A 26623-nucleotide genomic window follows, 5' to 3' on the forward strand; every position below is an offset into this window, starting at 1 on the left:
CAATCCTATTTATGAAGGATTGTTTCAATGTGAATGACATAGATATGTAAAAAATTAACATTAGAAATTATTTTTTTTCTGTGTTACCTTCAAGATCCTCAAGTTCTTTAGGTTTAGCCCAGCGGGATTCTTTAGTTTGAGAATTATAATAGTAAGGCTTTCCAGAGTCAGATTTGTATTCCTTCCAGGGACATTTAGATAAAAGTTGCTAAAGGAAAATAAAAATCTTCAGTTAATACCATCACTTATTATTCACATCTCTGCTTCACTAAATATTATCAGAATCTTTACAAATCAAATGCTTTTGAGATAAGCTACCAATCACAGCATACTTAGGTGATGTTATTTGAGAGCGCCAAATCTTAACCACTAGACCACCAGGGAAGGTGATGTTATTTGAAATATTATTTAATCTTTACAATAATACTGCAACATCCATACCATTATTTCTAATTTATACTGTTGCTTATAGAAAGTAACTTGTTTAAGATAACACACCTAATTAAGGGGCAGACGCAAGATTCAAAAATCAGGTCTATATAAATTTCAAATCCTATTTGCTGTTGCCATTTATACTCCACCATAAGTAAAATCTGTAACAAACACATTATGACAGACTTCTCAAATACTAATAAAAGTAGGAAAAACATGAAAACTAGGAAAAAGCAAACCCTGCTTTATCCATGCTTAGACAAGGTTTATGGCTATAATTTATTAAACCTATGTGAACTATCTTATGTAAGAAAACAAAAAAAGTATGATATACTTAAAACCTAATATATATAACACCGGCTAGGGTGGCATGAGAATGCTACTGAAAACTCTTATTTAGATGATATTTTGGTGATGATATTTAAGGAAGAAGTATTTGCTTATGTCAGTCCTGGGATAAAAAAATTTTTTACTATCTGCCAACCTTCCATCCCAAGTATTGCTGTGCGTTAATATGGTTGCCTGGAAAATATTTTTGTATCTTCAAATTCCTTAATTAAGAGGGAGAAAATAAAGATACGCTGCCAAGTAGGAAAAAAATCCCCAAGTATGGCCTGAAATACCAGATCAACTCTTCCTTAGGACTCCAGAGTTCCCTATTATACCGTATGCAATAATGTTTACTCAGTTTATTCCTTCAATCTAATTTCCACACTGTATATTTTAAGTGATAAAATTTGCAACACAAAAAGAAATAAACATGCTTTTCAGGGGCTTTTTCCAGAGACGATTTCCCACTCTTACAGAAGGAAGTACTTGTAATTTAATTCGATCTTCATTACCCTAACTCAGTGGAAACTTAAGAATTCATTGGAAAACATGGAATCACCTAGGTTTGCTATAAAAGGAAAACAGTTTAAAATGTGAATTTAAAAAATGGAGGGCAAGCAGTGAGAGTCCTTCTGCTCTTCGAATTTATTCTTTAAATCATCTTTCTCAAGATGCCACTTGATAAGGGTTCCTGAGCAGGGGCAAAAAATAAAAAATCAGTAAACAAAATTGGTCTGTTCTCCTACCAAATACCCATGAAATCCAAAAAAAAAAAAAGAATCCATTTAACAATCCCTAAAAATTTTATTATTTTTTTTTTTTTAAAGATTCTATTTATTTATTCATGAGACAGAGACAGAGAGAGAGAGAGAGAGAGAAAGGCAGAAAGAGAAGCAGGCTCCATGCAGGGAGCCCGACGTGGGACTCGATCCCGGGACTCCAGGATCCCGCCCTGGGCCAAAGGCAGACATTCAATCTCTGAGCCACCCAGGAATCCCCGCCCCCTATAAATTTTAAAGGCTCAAACTTTTACCTCAGCCGGTGTTTTCAGATCATCCGGTTTCTCCCAAGTGGACTGTTTTGTTTCAGTATTATAGTAATAAGTCCTTCCATCAGGTGATTTATGCTCAGTCCACATTGATTTCTAAAGAGCAAAAATTACAGAAAGATTTAAATTATTTAACAGTGCTATACCAGTGAACATCAGTTTTCATTAGTTTTATTAACAATATGCAAACAAAAGTACAAAATAGTCATACTTCTCAGTTTTAAGTCATTTAGAATAATTCATCAATGCAAGTAGTAGGGAGATAACTGAAAAACAGACCATTTTAGAAGTATTTCAAAAGTGGCATGGATCTATTGAGGTTTTAGAATCTCTGTATTCTAGGAAGTATCTCTGAAGGATAAGGATATGACTGTTTCTTCTGAGAATGGTAATTCTGTAACACACACAAGACAATCTACATGCAATACAACCTATGCCTTGTAGCTAAAATATATGTAGAAGGGTTAAAAAGGGTTAGAGATGACCTGTATCACGTTTCTTCAAATCTAAGAAATATATGTAGCTAAAATATATGAAGTAGATGCTAGTGCTCTTTAGCTCAACAACTTGAATTATGTACCTCAACTTGGACAAAGTTCTAGACTGACATGCCATAAAGATGCAGCTGTCAAAGCTAGAAAGGATGCATTTTGGATGACAGAATTTATCAAGCAAGGTGAAATTTAACAGGGATAAAAAGTGAATCCAAATGCTTCAACATAAAACAGGTGATAGTATTATGTGACACTGGTGTAGAACGTATATCCGCTCTAGGACCCAGACGAACTACTAAGAACCTACTCAAAGCTGCTAGTAAAACTTCAGGTATCAATAGACATGATGCCTCAGATAAAGGCTGGTTAAGAGTTTTACAAGGTTCCCATACATAAACACATAAAATAATAATAAAAGGGGTGGTAAGAAACTTTGAGAAATGATAGGTGTCTGTGGTCTTGGTGGTGATAGTTTCTCAGGTATTTATTTATTCCCCAAATCATCTGGTTATACACATTAAGTATGTACAGCTTTATATGTCAATTAGGTCTTAAGACGTTTAAAAAAAGTAATTTTACAAGGAATCATGAATAAATAAATTACTGAATGACATCAAAGGTATTAAGTCCAGTTCCAGGTACCAGATTATTTAGATTGTAACAAAGTACAGTTGAAAAAGGGTTAGAGATGACCTGTATCACGTTTCTTCAAATCTAAGACAAAACACTGTACATATATTTCTAAGAAAAAGTAAAATCATCTTCAAACTATCACATGCTTTTTATTTATTTATTTTTTTTTTTATAAAGTTTCTTCTTTTCTTTTTAATTTTCATTTATTTATGATAGTCACACACAGAGAGAGAGAGGCAGAGACACAGGCAGAGGGAGAAGCAGGCTCCATGCACCGGGAGCCCGACGTGGGACTCGATCCCGGGTCTCCAGGATCGCGCCCTGGGCCAAAGGCAGGCGCTAAACCGCTGCGCCACCCAGGGATCCCTATCACATGCTTTTTAACACTCAGATTTTACTTTGCACTTCTGAAAGATGTATTCTTAGGCACTTTTAATCAAAATTCAGTTTTTTAATAAATAAAAGGAAAAATAGGCAAAACAGTAAAGCTGTTCCTTAAACTTTCACACTGAGACCATTTTTTGAATGAGAGCTGTAGACTTCCATTATATTCCACATGTATTGATCATTCCCTTTGTCAATAATATTGGTAACGCAGCATTTATTAAAACTGAAAATCATCGGCACTTATTCTTAACTATCTTCTGTACTTAAAGCCGAATCTTCTTTCTTCCTTCTCAACAAAACTGAGAAATAGCACACACCTACTTCTGATTTCTGCGTTGGGAATGTGGTTCAGCATACATCATTTTATTGCTTTTTCTACTCTCTCACCATAATCATTTATTCCTAAAAGTGCTCTGTCATCATTATTTCTAGAACTTTCTCTGAAACCACTGACATTCATTCTTCTGATGTTGGCACTTTTGTTGTTCAGATTATGCACAACTAAGCCATAACTGCTGCTTGCAGACTGGATATCATAAGACACAATGGATTACAGAACGAATCTCCATTTCAGACATGTTCAATGGTCAAAGCAAATATGCTATTTAATGAAGATTTGCAAAATGAGGGGATAGAGAACAAGTAAAGATGACTTGACACAAATTAATGTGATTTTAACACAAGTAGATGAGGCAAGATGATTATTTTCTAAAACTTCTTGGAAGAAAATGAGTTAATGTGAAGGAATTATAAATAGCCATTAGAATTCAAAGAAGAAACTTGATACAATTTGAGCTGTTTGATAACAAAATGTCTGCTTTTCATATAGATTCTTCATTAAGTCATCTGACATGACTATACCAAATGGATTGTGCATGGTGTAGCAGGAGAGTTAGATAGTTCAAAAGATGTTATTAAATTCCTTAACTTGTTCTAGCACCTTGAGCAGCATATAATAACTATAATCTTTCTGGAGCAAATATTATAGTAACTGCTGGAAATACTTAGCTTATTGTTACTTTAACATCTTTTAACCTAAAGGTGATGTGATTTAGAAATATATGGAAGCCTCAACTATGAGTACTGCTTTACTTCACAAATTCTGCTAAGGCATACAGAGGTTTGTATTTCTTTCATTTTTTAAAAAATGAACCCAACAGCATCTCAGGACTGCACTAAAGAGGAATCTATTAAGTTCCCAAATTATATTTAAATTTCCTAAAGTTGCACCTGCTAAAGGGCATTCAGGAAAAGAGGAAGTTCACCAGAAACAAACTTATGAAAAAATGGAATTAAAAGGGACAAGGTACACTTTACCAAATAATAGGGACAAAGAGGAGAAATATACAAACCAGTAAAACAATAAGCAATTTAGTATTCACTAGCCATTACTTTATTTAAGCCTTACAACTATACAAACCAGTATGAACACTATCCCCATTCTTCACATAAGAAAACCAAGGCTTACAAGGGTTAATAACTTGCTCATAGTGATTCAGGAAGTAAATAATAAAACTATAACAATTCAGTCAAATTTGCTTCTAAAGACCACATTTCACCCACACAAATGCTGTGCCAAGGGTATTATATTCAGAACAGTCTAATTGTCAATAAGGACAGATGAATTCCTGATCTATTAACGAGTGGTAAGCACTGTGCTATGCCACTCACTGCTCTGCATCAATTCTCAATTCTTTAACTCCACTCAAGTAGATACTATTTATTATCTCCACTTTATAAAAAGAGAAAATGGAGCACAAGAAAGTACAGGAACATGCCCAAGTTTAACACAGTTGGCTAGTGAGTTCATTACAACATTGTCCTGGCCCACCCACTAAGTTCCTATTAAGGGCAAGGCTCCAACACTTTGCATCAATAGATAGAAACAATCATTTCAGATAGGAATATAAATTTTGTCCTAATGCCTTAACTAATAAATCTACTTATAGAAGTCAATTCTGGAGAAAAATGATTTATCTGATAAACTTTTGTTCCTTTTCCTTCAATGCACCTAATCTGCAACTTAAAGTAAAACTGTATCTTGCTTCTGCTCAAACCTAGTAAGTAGTATTTTAAAAGAAAAATTTTTTTTAAAAAAGGCATCTTTGAATGTTAAATATAAGATGAAGAATGGCATAAAACATTAATGCATATATCAGTAACAACTATAAAGATGTCCTATGAAAGTCCTAGGACATTTGTCCTATGAAAGTATTATAGGACAAAATATATGACTTAGGCAAGTAGTTATATTAAGTAATGAGGACAGCACAGTCTACTCAAAAAACTTATTTTCCTAAAAATCACTACTTTAAAAAAAAAAATAAGACCTTTCTAGAGCAATAAACAAATGCTGCCCATCACATATTTAGATTGTCCTTGCCTAATCATAGAATACGTGACAAAGAGATGTGTATTCTGAATGGGCCAAAACCAGGACATTACTTTTAACCATTAGATTAGTTGCTTTGAAGACTTGTAGAACAATCCTTGCACTGGAGCTCTAGTATTACTCTGCACTTTTGTTACAGATGACAGCCTTCCCAAAATTACTTTATTACTGACAGTTACTGTTATTAATAAAAAGCTGTCAACACAAATGATAGTTCTGCGGAATCAACCAAAAGTTAACATTCTTACAAATGATAAATCGAAATCATAAATTTGCAAAATAAGGAATTAAAAAACTATCATCCTTAATATACAAAACTCTACTATAATTAGTAAGACAATCTAATGGAAAAATAAATACAGCCATTAACAGGACTCAATACAGATAATATAATTAGATGTTCAACTTCACTAGTAAATCAAGGAAGCATACATTAAATGAAAACTTTTATTCATCAGACAAGTGACAGTTAAAGACTACTGATCTACAATGTTAGGAGGGTGTGAGGAAAAGTGCACGGTCTCGCCAGTGCTGGGAATAGAATTAGTATTGGTTCACAGGCAATTTACTGGTTCTCATCAAAATTGAAAATGCAAACAAAAGACAAAGAAAAATGCAAAGAATCCCTTGATGCTGGTATTTCACACCACAAAGCCCCATTGTATGCACAGTTGCCGAGATGGGCAAGAATGTTCTCTGCAGGATTACTTGTAATGGGGAGAAGCTGGAGGTAGGTCAACATCTACCCACAGGAAAACTGTTCAGCTAGGGTCCATTCACACTGTACACGTATCTTATGGATATCTGTGTTCTGATATAACAGAAAATGTCTAAGATGCAGTGTTAATAAATACAGAACAAGACATTGTGGTATAGCGGCAAAAAATACGCAGAAAATGTTTAAAAGAAAAAAAAGACTGGATAAAAGGAAAAAGTGAATATATATAATCAAGAGAGCTAATATACTTCACAATTGGCTTGTGAATAAATTCAATATGCTTAAACTAAAATAAACCTAAGTACACAAGATAAACATTTACATACATGACTATTTCTGTAGTCAAGTATAAGCTCAACTGAATGAAACCAAGAGAAAAAACATGACTAAACTGAAACACTACATAGGTAGAAAAGTTCCCTCAACTACTCTAAATAAGGAAAATAAGAAAAAGACAAAATACAAGATTAGAATTAAGGAAGAACATAATTGCAAATCGAAGATTTACAACCAACTCCCAAAATCTAGAGCAAATCATTTCCTCACAAACTATTATAATTTGCCCTGGAAGAAACACATCATACAAAAATATTCCAATTACTACAAAAGGAACTAAAAGATACCCAACTAGATAATTTCATAGCAGAATATCATGTATGATTTAAAGAACACAAAATTACAATGTCCTTGTTTCAGATCTTAGGAAAAGATGAAAAGCTGTGAAACCTGCAGTGTATATACGCAAAGTAGAATTGACTATAGCTATGTCAGGGTGGTTTAATATTGGGAAATCAGTAAGGAAATTATTTCTATTAACAAACTGAGAAAAGAAACTATCGCAGGAAAACACCAAGAGACTCGGTATGATCAAATCACATCCTCAAAATTATGACAGGTCAGATATATTAAAAAAAATAAGAACAAAAATCCTAGAAATAACAAAAAAAATCAAAATGATGAAGGGCAACTTACTGAAAACCAATAAAAAGTTATTCTAAAGCCACTTCTATTAAAATCATGACCAAAATGTGGGTCTATAATCACTGTATTTCAACAAACACTTAATAGCAAATAACTATTCATATAATAAATAATAGGAAATAACTGATATAAATATTTGGGAAAGAGATAAATTCTCTTATCTTTACTGCTAAAGATTCTAATAAAATCTAACTGAAATGAAAAAAAAAAAGTATTCTAATTTCCCAGGGAAACTGATAAACATACCTAGCACTAAGCTAAATATAAAAATAATTTCTGAACTGGCAATAACTAGTTTGCAGTAAAAATGTAAAAAAAATTCCTATTTACAATACATCAAGATTTTAGAAGGCAAAATAAAAAAAATTTAAAAAGCTATGATAGCAGTTTCTCCTACCTAACAGAATTTAAAACAAAAACCATAATGAAAATGAGGGACTTACTATGGATAAAAAGTAACAGACCAAAAACTTATTCTGGACATACATGTGTTTAGTAATTCAGCCTTGAAATACACAGCAACAACAACAAAAATACAGGGAGAAAAAGATGACATCTTTTTAAGTTAAGGATTTTAAGACACTCCTCTCTTCTTAGGTAGAGCAAAGAGATGAAAGATACGCCAAAATAGGATAACAAAATAACTTTAAATTAAAAGCACACAGAATATCCCTAAAAATTGATCTTAAAATAGACATAAGTGAAGCTTTAATAAAATGCAAACAATATTCCACAGGCTGTGCTTCACTCCCCCCCCCCATGCTTTCTGATAATATGCAAAAAAAAGTATACTTAAAAAAAAAAAAAAAAAGTCATCCAAGGACATGATACATGAAAGAAGTAACTGACAAACTGGACTTCTTTAAAAATTTCTATTCTGCCAAAGGCAAAGTAAAGAGAATGAAATGACAAGCCACAGACTGGAAGAAAATACCTGCAAAGGATACATCAGATAAAAAAAAAAAAAAAAAAAAAAAAACTATCCAGAATATTACAAAGACCTCCTTGTTGAACTTAAAACCCAGGGATGCCTAGGTGGCTCAGAGGTTTAGCACCTGCCTTTGGCTCAGGGTGTGAACCCAGGATCCAGAATCGAGTTCTGCATTGGGCTCCCTGAGGGGAGCCTGCTTCTCCCTCTATGTCTCTGCCTCTCTCTCATGAATAAATAAGTAAATCTTGAAATAAATAAATAAATAAATATACAAACAAACTTAAAACCCAGGGGCCCCTGAGTGGCTCGGTGGGTTGTGTCCAAGATGTAATTTGGGCTCAGTTCATGATTGCATGGGTCATGAGATCAAGCCCCAAGTAGGGCTCTACACTCAGTGAGGAGCTTGCTTAGGAGTCTCTACCTCTCCCCCATGCCCACACTTGCACATACTCTCTCTCAAATAAATAATCTTTTAAAAAAATTAAGAAAAAAAAATGAATACGCAACCCAGGGACAGCTGTGCAGCTCAGTTGGTTACGTGACTCTTGATTTTGGCTCAGGTCATGATCTCAGTGTTGTGAGATCAACCCTTGCACTGGACTCTGTGCTGGGTGTGGAGTCTACTTAAGATTCTCTCTCCATCTCTCTGTTCCCCTTCTCACCTCTTTCTCTCCCACTCTAAAAAAAATATGAACAACCCAACTAAGAAATGGTCAAAAGATCTGAACAGATACCTTACCAAAAGACATACAGGTGGTAAATAAGCCTATGACAAGATGCTTAAGATGCTTAACATTGACACCAAAGAACTGCAAATTAAAATTAAATGCCTTTTATTACTGGGGGGGGGGGGGATTCAAAATGGGTAGCCACTTTGGAAGACAGTCTTGCAACTTGTCACAAAGCTGCATACATTTATACCATATGATCAAGCAAGCATGCTCAGTGGTTATTTATCCAAATGAGTTCAAAACTTATATCCACACAAAGATCTGCTCACTGATGTTTATAATAGTGTTTTATTCATGGTCAAAACCTGGAAGCAAAATTAAGACGTCTTTCAGTAGGTGAACGGATAAACCATGGCAAGTTCAGACAATGAAACTGTCTGCTATTATTATTACTACTGTATTATTCAGTACCAAAAAAAAAAAAGCTATTATGCCATGAGAAAAATGGAGGAAACTATAATGCAACTAAATGAACAAAGCCAGTCTATAGAAACTACATACTGTATAATTCTAACTACGTGATACTCAGGAAAAGGTAAAACAATGCAGACACTAAGAAGATTAGTGCTGGCTTGGGGTGGAGGTAGGGAGAGAGCTGAACAGGTGCAACAAAGAGGATTTTTAGGGTAGTGAAATTATTTTGTACACACTCATGACTATACATGTCATTATTTGTTAAAACTCATAGAATGCATAACCCTGAGAATAAAGTCTAATGTACACTGGACTACAGGATGTAACAAAGCATCAGTATAGGATCATTGACTGATTAGAAATACAACACCCTGGTGGGAGATGTTAATACGGGAGGCTATAAGGGGAGAAGATATTAAGAAACTCCTTACTCAGTGTTCAATTTTGCTGCTACCCTAAAATTGCTCTAAAAAACAGTCTTAGGGCGCCTGGGTGGCTCAGTCAGTTAAATGCCTGCCTTCGTTCTGGCCATGATACCAGGATTCTAAGATAAGAATCCCACATCAGGCTCCCTGCTCATTCAGCAGGAATCCTACTTCTCCCTCTGCTCCTAGCTTGTGTTCTTGCTCTTTCTCTCTCTCTCAAATAATCAAAATCTTACCAAAAAAAATAAGTCTTAAAAAAAAAATCCCAGATCTAGAAACCAAGAAAAACATACCACCCAATATCCTTTCAATAAAGAAATCAAATGAGGGAAAATAGAAAAGAAAATATTGGGAACTCAGTGAAATGAAAACCCTCTATGTCAAAATTTAAGCAATACAGTTAAATCAGTACCAAAAAAAAGGTCTAACAGCCATGAGCTAAGTACTCAAGAAGCTGGAAAAAAGGCAAGAGTTATCAAGAAGTAAATAAAGATAGCAAAAATAAACTGAACGGTTACCCCCTCCAAAAGACAGAATAAATAATGGCAATGATAGGATTTCTAACTCTATGCTAAATCATTATTAAACCTCAACAAAACATAAATAATGGGGGAATAGTTCAATTAAATTGGAATAGTTCAATAACCACTAAACAAAATTGACATAGTTATCTAAAATCTCTATGCTCAAAAAGTATTATTAGGTTCAGACAGTTTTTGTTTGTGTTCTAATATTATTCATCATCTACGCAAATTGTTCTAAGGACCAGACAGAGAAAGCTTACTAATCACAGAAAAACCACTTAAATAACAAAGGAATTAAATACACGTATATGTAGACATATACACTCTTAACACACTTAATAACTAGGGTTCACCTTAGTAATGCAAAGATGAGATATCAGAAAATGTATCTGTGTTCTTGCACTTTTAACAGACTATAACAAAAATATCAAATGACCATCTCTGGATAAGAAAAAAAGCATTGGAGAATTTTAAAAATCAAGTTCATGGAGCCCCTCAGTTGGTAAACTATCTGACTCTTGATTTCAGCTGAGGTCACAATCTCAGGGTCCTGAGATCGAGCCCCAAGTCAGGCTTCATGCAGGGCATGGGGCTTAAGATTTTTCTCTCTTCCTCTCCCTCTGCCCCCTGAAAGTACCCTCCTCCTCCACTCTGGCTTGTATGCATACATTACATTCTAAAAATAAATTTAAAAATGACTGAATGAATAAATAAAGTTCATAATGACTTCTCTCAGCAAACTAGGAACAGAAGTGTTGTATGTGTCCCTTACACTCTAAAAGTAAATAAATATATAAATAAATAAAACAAAGTTCACAATGACCTCTTCTCAGCAAACCAGGAATAGAAATGTCAATTTAATAAAGGTGGTTTATCGGGATCCCTGGGTGGCGCAGCAGTTTAGCGCCTGCCTTTGGCCCAGGGCATGATCCTGGAGACCCAGGATCGAATCCCACGTCGGGCTCCTGGTGCATGGAGCCTGCTTCTCCCTCTGCCTATGTCTCTGCCTCTTTCTCTCTCTCTCTCTCTCTCTCTGTGACTATCATAAATAAATAAAAATTAAAAAAAAATAAAATAAAGGTGGTTTATCAAAAGGCAACAGTAGAAAAAAAAGATACAGTAAATATATTAAATGGAGAAATTTAATTCATATACTCTGTAAGAGAGAAAACAAGTTAAAGATGCCAGCTTATCACTGCTGCTGCTCACCATAATACTAGAGGTTTTTTGACTGACACAAAAAGTTGAAAGATTAGATATAGATTAGAAGAAAAAAGAAGTCAAAATTCATTATATAATATACAAAGAACCCCAAAGCAACAATTCAGCAAACCTCCTGGAAAACATATATAAAAACGATCATAAAGTATAAGATTCAAAACAGCACCAAGTCTTATACAGTATGTATAAACTAACAGAATGAGGAATGGACAAGACTCTAATAGGAAAAATTAGACTTTAATAGACAAAATTTGTCTTTAATAGACAGAAAAAACTGACTACCATGTTCACTGATAAGGCTTAGTATTATAAATATGCCCTCATAAACTACATATTCAATCCAACTCCAGTCAAAATACCAAAAATATGTTTTTGGACAACCCGAAACTGATTAAGAAAAAAAAAATACCATTTACAATTGTACCAAAAATAACACAATACCTAGGGAAAAAAGTAACCGAAGATGTTAAAAGAACTATACAGTGGAAACTAGGATAGTTTCCTAAATGAAATGATCCTAAATGAAAAAAAAATGAAAGACATAAATAAATGGAGAGACATTCTATATTCATGGATCGAAAAAATTAATATTGTTCAAATGTCCATACTACCCAAAGTAATCTATACATTCAATGTTATCCCTATCAAAATTCCAAAGGCACTTTTTTTTTTTTTAAGATTTTAGTTATTTATTCATGAGAGACCCAGAGAGACAGGCAGTGACATAGGCAGAGGGAGGAACAGGCTCCCTCTGGGGAGTCCAATGTCTGACCTGAGCCAAAGGCAGATGCTTAACTGAGCCACCCATGTGCCCCAAAGGCATTTTTCAAAGGAACAGAACACACAATCCCAAAATCTGGATGGAACCGCAAAAAGACTGAATAGCCAAAGCAATCTAAAGAACAAAACTGGAGGGATCATGCTCCTTGCTTTCAAATTATATTACCAAGGTACTATAATCAAAATAGTATAGGACTGGCATAAACCTAGATATATGTAGATCAGGGCTCCCTGGCTGGCTCAGCAGTTTAGCGCCTGCCTTCGGCCCAGGACGTGATCCTAGGGACCCAGGATCGAGTCCCACATCGGGGTCCCTGCATGGAGCCTGCTTCTCCCTCTGCCTGTGTCCCTGCCTCTCTCTCTCTCTCTCTCTGCTGCTCATGAATAAATAAAATCTTAAAATACATATACATATACATATATATATATATATGTAGATCAATAAAACAATCAAGATCTTAGAAATAAACTCATGCATAAATGGTTGGTTCATATATGACAAAGGAGGTAAGAATATACAAGACAGGAAGCCAAACGCAGAAGAATGAAACTAGACTATCTTCATTATGCATAAAAACTAACCCAAAATGGATGTAGGCTTGAATTCATGACCTGAAACCATAAAACTCCCAGGAATAAAGATAAGCAGTAAAAGCTGCTTGACCATTAATTAGTCTTGGCAATGATCTTTACGATCTGATTCCAACAGCAAAGGCAACAAAAACAAAACAAAACAAGTGGACCACATCAAACTACAAAACCTTTTGACACGGGATCCCTGGGTGGCTCAGCGGTTTAGCGCCTGCCTTCGGCCCAGGGCATGATCCTGGAGACCCGGGATCAAGTCCCACATTGGGCTCCCTGCATGGAGCCTGCTTCTCCCTCTGCCTGTGTCTCTGCCTCTCTCTCTCTGTGTGTGTCTCTCTCATGAATAAATAAATAAAATCTTGGGCAGCCCCGGTGGCTCAGCAGTTTAGCGCCGCCTACAGCCAAGGGCCTGATCCTAGGGACCCAGGATTGAGTCCCACGTCAGGCTCCCTGCATGGAGCCTACTTCTCCCTCTGCCTGTGTCTCTGCCTCTCTGTCTCGGTGTCTCTCATGAATAAATAAATAAAATCTTTAAAAAAATAAGATAAATAAAGTCTTAAAAAAAACCTTTTGACAAAACAATAATCAACAAAATGAAAAAGCAACCTGCTTAATGGAAGAAAAATATCTGCAAATCATGTATATAGACGGAACCCTGGGTGGCGCAGCAGTTTAGCGCCTGCCTTTGGCCCAGGGCGCAATCCTGGAGACCCGGGATCGAATCCCACGTCAGGCTCCCGGTGCATGGAGCCTGCTTCTCCCTCTGCCTATGTCTCTGCCTCTCTCTCTCTCTCTCTCTGTGACTATCATAAATAAATAAATAATTTTAAAAAAAAAAGATTTAAAAAAAAAATCATGTATATAGAGTTAATATCCAAAATATATAAAGAGCTCATACAACGCAACAGCAAAAGCCCCCCCAAATAATCTGATAAAAAAACGAGCAGAGCATCCGAATAGACATTTTCCCAGAAAACACATATAGATGGCCAACAGATAGGTGTTAGAATGTGGGGAAAAAGGAAACCTACATGTACTGTTGATGGCAATGTAACTAGTGTAGCCACTATGGAAAATAATATGAAGGCTCCTCAAAAATTTAGAAATAGAACTACCATACAATCCAGCAATTCCACTTCTGGGTATTTAGTCAAAGAAAATGAAAACTTAAAAAGACACATGTAATTTGGGGAATATAAAAAACAGTGAAAGGGAATAAAGGGGAAAGGAGAAAAAATGAGTGGGAAATATCAGAAAGGGAGACAACATGAAAGACTCCTAATTCTGGGAAACGGAACTAGGGGTGGTGGAAGGGGAGGTGGGCGGGGGTTGGGGGTGACTGGGTGATGGGCACTGAGGTGGCACTTGACGGGATGAGCACTGGGTGTTACTCTATATGTTGGCAAACTGAACACCAATAAAAAATAAATTTATAAAAATAAATAAATAAATAAATAAATAAATAAACAGACACATGTACCCCCAAGTTCACAGCAGCCTTATTTACAAAAGCCAAGATAGGAAAGGTGTACACACACACACACACACACACAAGAATACTATTCAGCTATACAAAAAGAATAAAATCTTGCCATTTGCAAAACACAGATGGACCTTGAAGGCACTATGTTAAGTGAAGTCAAATGGAGAAAGGTAAGCACCATTTGACCTCCCTTACATATGGAATCTTAAAAACAATGTAAAATCCAAACTTAGATACAAAGAACAGATTGAGGGTGAGGGTTCGAAATGGGTGAAGAGGGTAAATAGGTACATAGTACCAGTTATAAAATAAGTTAACTCATGGAGATATAACACATAGCATAGTAATAACAATAATACTGTGCTGTATATTTCAAAGTTTTGGGGAGTAAATCTTAAAAGTCTTTATCACACGAAAAAAAGATGTGCAACTATGTATGAATAGATGTTAACTAAATTGTGATCATTTCAGTGTATAGATAACAAGTAATTTTGTACAATCTAAAATGTTATGTTAATTATACCTCAACAAAGAAACAAGTATGAAACATGTAAAGAAAAAAGGAGAAGAGGGGGATCCCTAGGTGGCTCAGCGGTTTGGCGCCTGCCTTTGGCCCAGGGCGCAATCCTGGAGCCCCGGGATCAAGTTCTGCATCAGGCTCCCGCCATTTTTTTGGAGGGGGATACAGGAATTCATACACTAATATGTGAAAATAGCTAAAGCAATAATGAAGAGAAAAACAACGAAGATGTGCCTAAATAAATAAATCTTTAAAAAAAAAGAGAGAAAAGAAAAAAGGAGAAGAAAAAAACCACAAAAACATCTACAAAAAAATTCCGTAAGCTTTTCCCAATATATGCATATCTTTGGGCATATAACCAAATGAGCACCTGTTAGGAAGGGTGTTATAGGGAGGGGAGTGAAGATGAAGAATAAAGTGGAAAAATATGTGAGGAATCCTCCAAGGATCAAATGACAATGACCATGATCTGAAGAGTTCAAATAACTCAAATTTGTGTACCCAAAATCTAAAAAGAATTAAAGCAAATAGGAAATTTTCAAATACACAGTATTTTTAGATGGGAAAATAGAAGAGTAGAAAATGTGAATTCTTCCAAAATTGAAACGAATTAAATATAATCCCAGAATACCACAATTTTGTCTTTAGTGTGTGTGGGTATATGTATATTTACAGATTTTTTTGGAGGGGGATACAGGAATTCATACACTAATATGTGAAAATAGCTAAAGCAATAATGAAGAAACAATAAAGAAGTGTCTTAATAAACTTTTAAAATGATTTATTCATTTATATGAGAGAGAGAGAGAGAGAGAGAGAGAGAAATGCAGGGGAGGGGCAGAAAGAACCCTCAAGCAGACTCCTTGCTGAGCACAGAGTCCGACTTGGGGGCTGGATTCCAGGACCCTGAGATCATGACCTGAGAAGAAATCAAGATTTAGCTGCCTAACTGAGCCGCCCAGATTACTATTAAAGCTGTTTTAATCAGAAAATGTGCAATACTGGAGGAAAAATAAACAAAATAAACATTTTCCATCTCTGGAAAATGTAAAAGAAAATCCAGAAGTAGAAGCCAGAATATGTGTGAATTTGACGTATGATTAAAAAGCTATTTCAGGATCCCTGGGTGGCACAGCGGTTTGGCGCCTGCCTTTGGCCCAGGGCACGATCCTGGAGACCCAGGATCGAATCCCACGTCAGGCTCCCGGTGCATGGAGCCTGCTTCTCCCTCTGCCTGTGTCTCTGCCTCTCTCTCTCTCTGTGTCTATCATGAATAAATAAATAAAATCTTTAAAAAAAAAAAAAAAAAAAAAAAGCTATTTCAGGGTGCCTGGGTGGCTCAGTCCATGATCCCAGAGTCCTGGGATGGAGCCCCACTTAGCAAGGAGCCTGCTTATCCCTCTCTCTCTGTGCATCTCCCCACCTGCTCAAGTGTGTGTGCTCACCTTCTCTCTCTCAAATAAATAAAATCTTAAAAAAAAAAAAAAAAAAAAAGATTATTTCAATTTAGGAAAAAAAGGTTTGATAGACAACTGACACAACCAAAACACTAATGGTGGTGGTGGTCCCTTCGAGGTGGAAAAACTTAGGGTGAAATTCACTTTCTTCGTTTTAACTTATGTCTGCTTCTTAATCCCCCAAATGAGCCTGCATTATTTAAATAAACAAACAAAAAACCATGAGCTATCACTAGTGAAAAATATAAATAGGCACTTGTAATGGAAGACCACCACATGGATATTTTATAATTCTTCAACATTTTGTTTAAAAAGATTTTATTTAAAGAGAAAGACAGAGATCCCACATGCGAGCAGGAGAGGGGTAAAGGAGGAGAAGGAGAATCCCAAGTAGACTCCACACCTAGCACAGAGCCCAGGGCTGGATCTCATTACCCTGAGATTACGACCTGAGTAAAGTCCGACACTCAACAGACTGAGCCACCCAGGCGTCCCTATAACCATTCAACTTTTAAAGCAAAAGATATAAGAAACTTTAAAACATTTAAATACAGTTCACAATTAAAAGTCTTTCCCCTCATATTTAAAATATTAACACATTTATAATCAATTCTTTTTGCAAAAGAATTGCTTTTTGCAATGCAAATTGCAATTGCAATGCAATGCAAATGCTTTTGGCATTTCCTCAACCATAACATGGGGATAATAGCCAACTCTCAGGATTATTTTGATTAAATGAGATTATACATATAAACTCTTCTTTCCAGGGTGCCTGATGGCTCAGTCCATTAGTGACTGACTCCTGACTTCAGCTCAGGTCATGATCTATCTCATGGTGGTGAGATCAATCTCTGCACTGGCTGCATGCTAAGTGTGCAGTCTGCTTAAGATTCCCTCTCTGTGGGGCACCTGGGTGGCTCAGTAGTTGAGTGGCTGCCTTTGCCTTGGGTCGTGATCCTGAAATCGAGTCCTGCATTGGGCTCCCCGCCGGGAGTCTGCGTCTCCTTCTGCGTATGTCTTGGACTCTCTCTGTCTCTGTCTCTCATGAATAAATAAGTAAAATCTTTAAAATGATTCTCTTTCTGTCCCTTTGCTCCCCCCAAAACAAGCAAGCAGGCAAACAAAAAACCCTCTTCTTTCCATTGATCTTTAAAAAATTAAAAAATAAACTAAAAAATTACAGAAAACCCTGAGGCCAAAGGGCATGGCTATTATCAGTAAGTAAATAGCCATCTTTAAAGTGAAGCTTTCATCAGGCTTATTTTCCCAAACATCATAAAAACATATGTTCTATTATGTTCTATTAGATGTTCTATTATGAACATCTTACACAGCAACATTAGCAAAAATAACTATTATCTTAAAAATTCAAGTATGGAAAAAAAGAAATGCAGTGTAGCAGTGTATTTCTCCTTTCCTGAGGGGGGAGGGGACCAACTACCACCACCAAGAACAACAACAAGAAAAGCAATTTTGAATACTATGTCTTTCTGACATTAGGGAAGGTATAAACAAAAGTATTTTAAATTTTATGTATTAGAAAGTCTGTATTAGGTTTACAGTAATAAAAGTTACATAAATTTTTATATAGGAGTACCTTCTAATGTAAACCTTATGTGAAAATTATCAGGTTAATTACTGTATACCTATAAGTTCTGTTTCCCTTCTAATTGTACTAAGAGTGGGAAATTCAAATCTTTGTAAAATCTGACCTATATCGGATTCTTTTTTCTTTCATTAAATCCCATCAAAATTAAATTTTAAAAAAATTAAATTTTAAGATAGATCATTCAAACCATTTTTCAACCTTTGGCATAGAAAAGAAAGGAAAAAGATTCAAGTTAGCAGATGATCCTTAAAACAGAAATAAGAATCAATGTTGTAGGCTAAAGAAGTATAATGAAATAAATTATGTTCCAGAGGTACTTACTGCACCAGATGCTGTACCTAAAAAATAAAAAAAGGAACAATATTTACAATGTGATAAATCATGCTCTCCCTTCAGTGAACATTTTTAAAGTATTTATTCATACTATTTCTTCCTCCTTATCATGTCACACCAAATACCCTAAGACTGTCCCATAATACGTATATGTTCTCTTTTTTACAAAATAAACATCTACATGCAAAGCATTTTCAGTCTTAAATGGCACTTGGAGCTTTCAACCTACAAACTCACTTGGAGTTAGAGAAATATTCACAATCTTTGCCTTTTGTTTCTCCGCTTGCTATTTTAAGGTGTCTACCTTGACTAATTCCTTTCTCTACTACACTACTGAAATATAATAATGCCACAGGCCTCAGATTCTATGCTTTAGATTTACAGCACCTTCAACTATATAAAGTCCAGACTTGTGGTGTACAATACAATATCCCCTAGCTATCACATATCGCTGTTTAACTTAAAATTTTTAATTAAGATTAAATTAAAAATTTCAGTTCCTCCTTTGCACTAGCCAATTTTAAGTACTCAGTAATCACATATGGCTAATGACTACTATATTGGACAGTATAGATTATAGAACATTTTCTTCATTGCATAAAGGTCTATTAGATAGTACTATCCTAAATTATTATCAATATCCCTTTAGACATAAGGGGAAATGCTCATTAGTCACCAAGGTCAAATGAAGAAGCATTAACTTTAGAAACTAGTAAATTAAAGCTTTGTATAAAAAAGAAAACAAGGGGGATCCCTGGGTGGCTCAGCGGTTTGGCGCCTGCCTTTGGCTCAGGGCATGATCCTGGAGTCCTGGGATCGAGTCCCACATCAGGCTCCCGGCATGGAGCCCGCTTCTCCCTCCTCCTGTCTCTGCCTCTCTCAATCTGTGTCTATCATGAATAAATAAATAAATAAATCTTTAAAAAAAAAAAAAGAAAAAAAAAAAACAAAAACTATATGTAAAGAGGGAATAAAGTAACGAAACAGAGAACAGTCAAAGAAGCTACTATGGACATCACTGGTAGAACCAAAGCATTTAAAAAGTAATTAAGATATTTTATGAGTCAGTTTCTGACTCAGGATACAAGAAACAAAACACTGGTTACCAAAGAGGGGAGGGCAAAATAGGTAAACAGGATTAAGAGACACAAACTTCCGGTTATAAAATAAGTCAAAGCAATGTAGTGTATGGCATAGGAAATACAGTTAACAATTTGTAATAACTTTGGATGGTGACAGGTAACTAGACTTATTGTGGGGATCATTTTGTAATGTATAAAAATATCAAATCACAATGTTGTACACCCGAAGGTAACAGGATACTGTATGTCAATTATACTTTAATCAAAAAAAAATTTTAGGTAATTTTCCAGGATTATTTAGGGTAATAATCAGCTCTAGATATCTAAATACGCAAAATATTATAGTAGGCATTTCAGAACATCATTTCAGCTTAAAGAAATTTGTGAAACATCTTAAAAAGATCCATTATGACTCATATAAACCTGTAGGAAAGCACATGGTGCATTCTAAATGTTTCAAATCACATTTAAAACAAAAAAAAAAAGTTTCAGGCATGCCTAGGTAGCTCAGTTAAATGACTCTTGATTTTGGCTCAGGTCATGATGAGATTAAGCCCTTTGTAAGACCCCACCCTGGACGTGGAGCCTGCTTGAGATTCTCTTTCTCCCTATCCCTCTGGCCCCTCTCCCTTGCCCTAAAAACCAAAACAAACCAAAACAAAAACAATTTGGCATAACCATGGAATAAAATTCAGCATCTGCAATACCAATTTATCTGGAACATTCTTTACTCATGGAAAACTGAGGCATTACTAATATGTATAAAAGGTACACAAGTCAAAACAGTTACTGATAATTGGTTGATAAAAAATACTAATAATCACAAGGCTTTCAAATTCCAATGACTATAAGGACAAGCAGGTAACAGAATAGACTATGAAATAGTCCAGAAAGCTATTGAGAGTACATGCTCCATATCCAAAATAAGGAGTTAATATCCAATTCCACAATGTCTGAGTACAAATAATGGACTCAATCAGAATTTTTTTCTTCTTCTTTTTTTTAAAGATTTTATTTACTTATTCATGAAAGACAGGGAGAGACAGAGGCAGGCTCCCTGTGAGGGGCCTGATGCAGGACTCAATCCCAGGATCATGACCTGAGCCAAAGGCAGACACCCAACCACTGAGACACTTAGCTGCCCTCAACCATAAGTATTCATTCAAATATTCTCTACCTACTATGCTGATAAGCACCATTACAAACAATAAATATTCAGATAATCCAGTTTTTCAAGATAAATTCAATCTTTGTGTAAAAAAATAAATCTAATTGTTACATATGGCCCAAGACTTTAAATGTCCGCAACTAATTATTAAATTTAAAACATTGTATGGGCTAAAGTATAACTGTAGACCAAATGTGGTCCCAGAACTCCTGATCTAAAATTATGGTAATTCTTTATGGATTCAATTATGAATACTATCCCTATTTCTCATTACTTAAAAGGACAGAGAAAAAAAAATCAGGAGCTAATCATAAAGCCCAAGAAGTGACCATGTTTTTATTCCTTGTTATACCAGTATAATAGTTATTGTCCAAATGAAGTCTAATATTTACCACCATGAATGCACATACCTGCTGCTACATCCATATTATTTACTCCTGGCTGTAAGAAAAAAAATGTAATTAGTAATATTCACCTTGTTTAAACTGTATTTTATAGAACTTCCTCAAAAAGCACAAATATAGTCCTTTTTAATGTATAATTCTCAAGCCACTGACTCAAAGTTTCTCAGTAAGTTTCAGTGGTTTTAGTTCCTTGAGTTCATTTTAAATTGAAAAACATCAATAACCCGGGGCTACTGAAGCACTTTTAAGTGTTTTATTTATATGATCATCGGTTACATATAGATCCACAACCATTTACCCACAATTCTGATACAGAAAAAGCTCTAAAAACCAAGTTTTTTCAACTTTCATACAAACACTCATTACACAGGCAAAATCTGCTATGAATGACATGAGCTCTTTATTCATCCCATCCCAAAGAGAATATTCTTAAGCTCTGCTACAGAAATACTGTGCTTGAAATTATAAGGCACTATACAAGACCTCAAAGGAAATCTTTATAGGATATACAGAATATACAAAGTATTCTTCTATAACATTAAAACATTTTGAAATATATATTTGGCCTAAAGGTTTTGGGTAAGACATTGCAAACTTACCACCCCAGTGGAATATGCTCATTACAACCACTAGGTTATCAGGTAATAAATAAGTTATGCTATTATGAATATCATAATACTTTACATATTGCTGTATAATCCAGTAAGGGTGATAAGACTGTGAAGGATTATGTAAGCAATGTGCCATCACTCAAGTCTCATGAAATGTAAATTTAGAATAAAATCTTTGATTTCTAAATCTAGGATCTAGTACTAAACCATATTACATCCGTTAATTAACACTCAGCAGAGCAAATGTCTACTCTTTAAGATTAGAACACTACCAGACCAATAAAATGCTTCTGGCTGACAAATTATTACTTCTTAGTATTCTACTCTTGTTTAATATAGAATTAACAATTAAGAATGTGTATATAAGTATACGAATAAATGTGAATGCCTATCATTCAAGAACCTTGAAGGATAACTAAAATCTAGTTTGGGTTAAAAGGGCATCAGGGGGCAACGGGGCGGGGGGGGGGGGGATGTGGAAATGGCTTGAGCTAAGACATGGAGGTGGAATGAATAAAGTGTATTAGGGAGAGGAACAAGAAGACCCTCCAATAGGAGTAGAGATCAGTATATAGCAATTAAGAACTGTGCTAAATTGGAGCACCGGGGTGGCTCAGGGGTTGAATTACCACTGTAATTTCCACCTTGCATTACATACAGTAATACAGTACTCAAGACAGACTTAGAAAGCTAACAGGATTGCCTGAAAATATATAGATAGTATAGTATTTCATAAATAAAAGTAGTCAAAACATCACAGTAAATAATTATTTTTACTAGATTACCGGTAAGGCAGGCTGCATGGAAGCCTGAGACATATGAGACATCATCATTCCAGGCATTACTGAAGACATCATTCCAGGCATCTAGAATGAAAGTAAAAAAAAGGTTACTAAATAAAACCAAATAGAACTTTATTAATCTATCTGGCTATCAAAGCTAATATGTACAGCTCACGATTTAAACCCAGTGAAAACTATGTAATATCAATAGTATGCTTAGTAAGTGCTTGTTGAATGAATGAAGTATTTTATCAATGAGCTAATATTTAATGTATGTGTAGAGTTAAAATTATTTTAACAAACTTAAAAGTTAGGTTTACACTTACTATGTTATTTCCAATGTGAATTTGACAATATTAATCTTTTAATTTTAACTCATCACTCATGTTTTTTTTTCTTCCTTCTTTGGAGCAAGACAAAAATTTTTTGTAGTTCTCACCACTGACTATATCTGTATTAAACAAATTTCATAGCAATCTGGCTCTTTAAAAAATTCAAATTTGATCAAAAGTGCTTAAAATTCAACAACCATAAAAAATATGTAAAAAACAAACTTCAGACACATCACCTATGTCCTCTCGTGGAAAGAAAAACTTAATAAAGCACATATGTGAATATCTGAAGAAAATATTAGTCTCCCAATGACTGCCATCTAAATCTATGAATGAATTTTCACTAAGTATAAATAAAAATCATGAAGATTAATATAGGATTTTGACCTAATATTCATCCCTATTAGTACAATCCCACATTATACTTTTGATTTTAATATGAGCAAATCTAAGAAAAACATGGAAGGAAATAAAACTTGTATACAATAATCATAGGTAATGGAATAAGGTAACCAGGTATTCAAGCAGTTTCAAATTAAATGAAAATTGGAGAACTAGAAACAACTGAGAAGCATATTGGTCAAAAGGAACATACAAAGCCCACTAAACACAGATGAGAACACTTGGCACAGTGAATTTTACTATTTGGGAAAGTCCACTCACGAAACAAAACCAGGGTAAAGCACCATTAAAATAAAGTAGCACTTTATTAACAGATTAAAATACAAAGGTTTATTTTGTTCCTTAAAATATTTAATAAATTGCTTAAACATCATGAAACAAGAACTTGACAGGAAACGTTTGACTATTACTTGGAATATATGGTGAAACAGCAGTTGAAAAAAAAAGATATAGAATTTGAAAACAGAAACACAAGTCTCCACCACCCTGACTAAAAGAATTAGAGAATTGATATAGTAAGGGGAAAAACAGCAATCAAATGAGAACTAGGCTTGTCCCCTCTTCTCCCTACTCCCAACAGATACACCCTCACAACTAATTTCACTTTAGGCTTACAGCAAAGTAGGTGTGAATTCTTTAAGATTTTATTTATCAGAGAGAAAGCACTTGGATAAGCAAGGAGAGCAGCAGAGAAAGAGAGAATAGGCTCTCCACCGATCAGGGAGCCAGCCCAATGTGGGCCTCGATCCCAGGACCCTGGGATTGACCTGAGCTCAAGGCAGACATTTAACCGACCAAGCACCCAAGCACCCCACAGGTATGAATTCTTTAAGTACTACATAACTGACTTCTGGGGAGGCATGGTGAGCAACAGAAAGAAACAGCCTCGTATTTAAAATGGCCTATATATAAAATTCAAAGCTGGTAACATATCCATCAACTAGAATTCTAAGCTAAATTGGAAAACTGAACTTTGAAAACTTGAGAAAAAAGCATTTTCTCAGAAGAAATAAAAACATAAGAAAAGCGGGGGTAAAATCTCCATCACGCAACAATATTCCCACATAATAGCAGTATAAAATGTAATTTCAAGTTGAAATTACATGAAACTTCGTAAGACAGTGATCAAATCCCACTTAAAAAACAACGGACAAAACCCAAAACCAAAACCACAACCCCTTACAACATAGTAAGAATTGACCAGAACAGGCCAGTGACATTTAAAGCAAACAACCTTTAAAAATCATTAAAGAGCAGAGTTTGATAGAATTCTCTCAATTGTTCTTCCCACATTTCAAATTTTAAAACATCTCAAAAATCTGCCTTTAGCCTAAAAATTGTGGAACTGGTCATAGAATGAGATTTAGGGCACCGGGGATTTTTGTTGTTGTTGCTGTTTTTTAAAAAAAACAAAACAGCTGTTTATCACTTTCTGCTACCAGAGTCACTTAATTTTTAACTAAGAACACCTAAGTTTTTTGCAAATAGACTTTTATAGGTTTCAAATAAAAAGATGATGAAGAGTCAATGTTGATTTTGTAGCAAAAATTGAAGCAGAGGAGACAATGCTCTGGAACACACTCGCCAAACTCCAGTTTTGAGGGAGTCCCACCAGTGCTTCTCTTCATCCAGTCTGAGGACTAACCCCAAAGGGACCACACTTGTCAAGACTGAAGTGTGTCCAAATACCAGGACAATGAAACACTGTGGCATAAAGTCTTCCCCAGATATAAAACCTGAGTCTGGGGGTCTTTGCACCTTTAACTCCCCAAATTCTGAGGTTGGCATTCTCTATTTCAAAATAGAGTTTTACATTTATGGAAATAGGTGAATGAGATATCGTGTTAAACAAAAATTTAAGTTCTCCCTAAATATCTCTATAAATTCTGAGGGGTATGAAACCAAAGAACAAAAACATAAATATGGAAAATGCTATATTTTCATGAGAAGTTATTGTAAGAATCGACAAATTAAGAGCTCTTCCAGAAGTCTGAGCATCACCAAAAAACGTGTTTCTCAAAGCCTGAAGAATCTACTTTGTGGAAATGTTATAATTTCCTTTTTTTTATTAATTCTAGGATAAATATAATATGGGGATATAGGTTTCAACCAATCTGAATTCAACAAGGATGCTGTGTTGATTTAGGCCAGTCACTTGACAGCACCATCAATATGAAACCATTGAAAGTTCCTAAGTTTTCCATTATTATTTTAATAACAAACTAATCCAGGTGGCAAGCTAACGAGATCTGTGTTCAAATCCGCAGAAGTGACTTTCCCCTTCCTCTGCCCAATAATCAAAGTTGAGGCATTCAAAAGTTATTTTGTCATCCCTCCCAGCATGGTAGGTTTACTTCTTGCTTCACGTTGAAGGGAATAGACCCTTGGTCTCCCAGTTTTATCTGCAGAGTATTTTAGACTTCTCATTAGGTTTTTTTTCTTCTCACTAAGGGCACACAATATAATGGAGTGTCTTATCACTGATGACATCATAAGTTCAATGAAAATGAGTCCTTGGTTCCAAATAGTTAAAGGAACAAATTCTTAACATAGTTGCTACAATGATGCCACTATAAATTCCAATTGCCACATCACTCTTAAAGCTACAAAGTGTTAATCCATATAAGCTTAATGAGAAGCACACTATAAAATCAAAGCCATGTAGAGCTTTAGAAATTTCCATTTAAGCTACTCTGGCAAATATATTAAGTGTTACAAATTTTTAGGAAACAGGAGAAAATGGGAAAGATAAAAACACATGTAAGACAAAAGCTAAACTGTCTAAAATACAATATATTTGAATTTTACAGACACTTTGGCAGTTTTTAAAACCAAAAAAAAAAAAAAAATTCAGATATACCGTTTGGTAAATTTCATTCCTAAATGGCCAACCATTTGTATATGTGTACTACCTAAAAATTTTTCAATGTGTACTTCTGTTCTTTTAACGATATTAAGTTCAATTATCAAGATGCCTTCAGAAGAAATACAGGTATCGATAAAAACAAGTAGAAACTAGAAAGCACTGCACAGTTGGCTCATTCTTAGTATCTCAATTTAGAAAGTTCCTAACGTTAGATAAGACAAGCCTGCTTCACTTTTCATTATTTTTAAAACTAAAGGTAAAGTAATAAAAGCAATTGTTAATTCTACCACACATTAAATTGTAAAAAACATAAAACTAAATTAGCCTAATTCTTTCACGATATCAAAACAAAAGTGAAAATCTTCACACAGTGAAAATCTTTCACACTTCAAAAGTTCTTTTCTTCATAATTATTTCCTGAAGTTTTTCCTGCTGGAAAGAAATCACACAAACTAAGCATCTTGTGTTTAAATATGAACTTTAAAAAAAAAAAAAAAAAAAAAAAAAAAAAAAAAAAAAAAATAAATATGAACTTTTAAATTTGG

At 34.9% G+C, this 26623-nt stretch overlaps 1 protein-coding gene across 7 annotated transcripts in view; it reads right to left on the reverse strand.

Annotated features, from left to right (window-relative positions):
- PRPF40A (pre-mRNA processing factor 40A) overlaps positions 1–26623 on the reverse strand; it is a 59644-nt gene that overhangs the window by 23748 nt on the left and 9273 nt on the right. For 6 of the 7 annotated variants that reach the window (XM_077861756.1, XM_077861757.1, XM_077861754.1 and 3 more), the window contains exons 3-7: positions 22482–22562; positions 21092–21122; positions 18420–18436; positions 1796–1906; positions 88–208 (exon numbers count right to left, since the gene is read on the reverse strand). In XM_077861756.1, coding sequence (XP_077717882.1) covers positions 88–208; positions 1796–1906; positions 18420–18436; positions 21092–21122; positions 22482–22562 — 361 coding nt within the window. Of the gene's footprint in view, positions 1–87; positions 209–1795; positions 1907–14621; positions 14709–18419; positions 18437–21091; positions 21123–22481; positions 22563–26623 lie in introns of those variants that run through there. The other variant, XM_077861760.1, reaches the window with a different exon arrangement.

Source organism: Canis aureus, chromosome 20, assembly GCF_053574225.1.
Source record: "Canis aureus isolate CA01 chromosome 20, VMU_Caureus_v.1.0, whole genome shotgun sequence".
Taxonomy (NCBI): domain Eukaryota; kingdom Metazoa; phylum Chordata; class Mammalia; order Carnivora; family Canidae; genus Canis; species Canis aureus.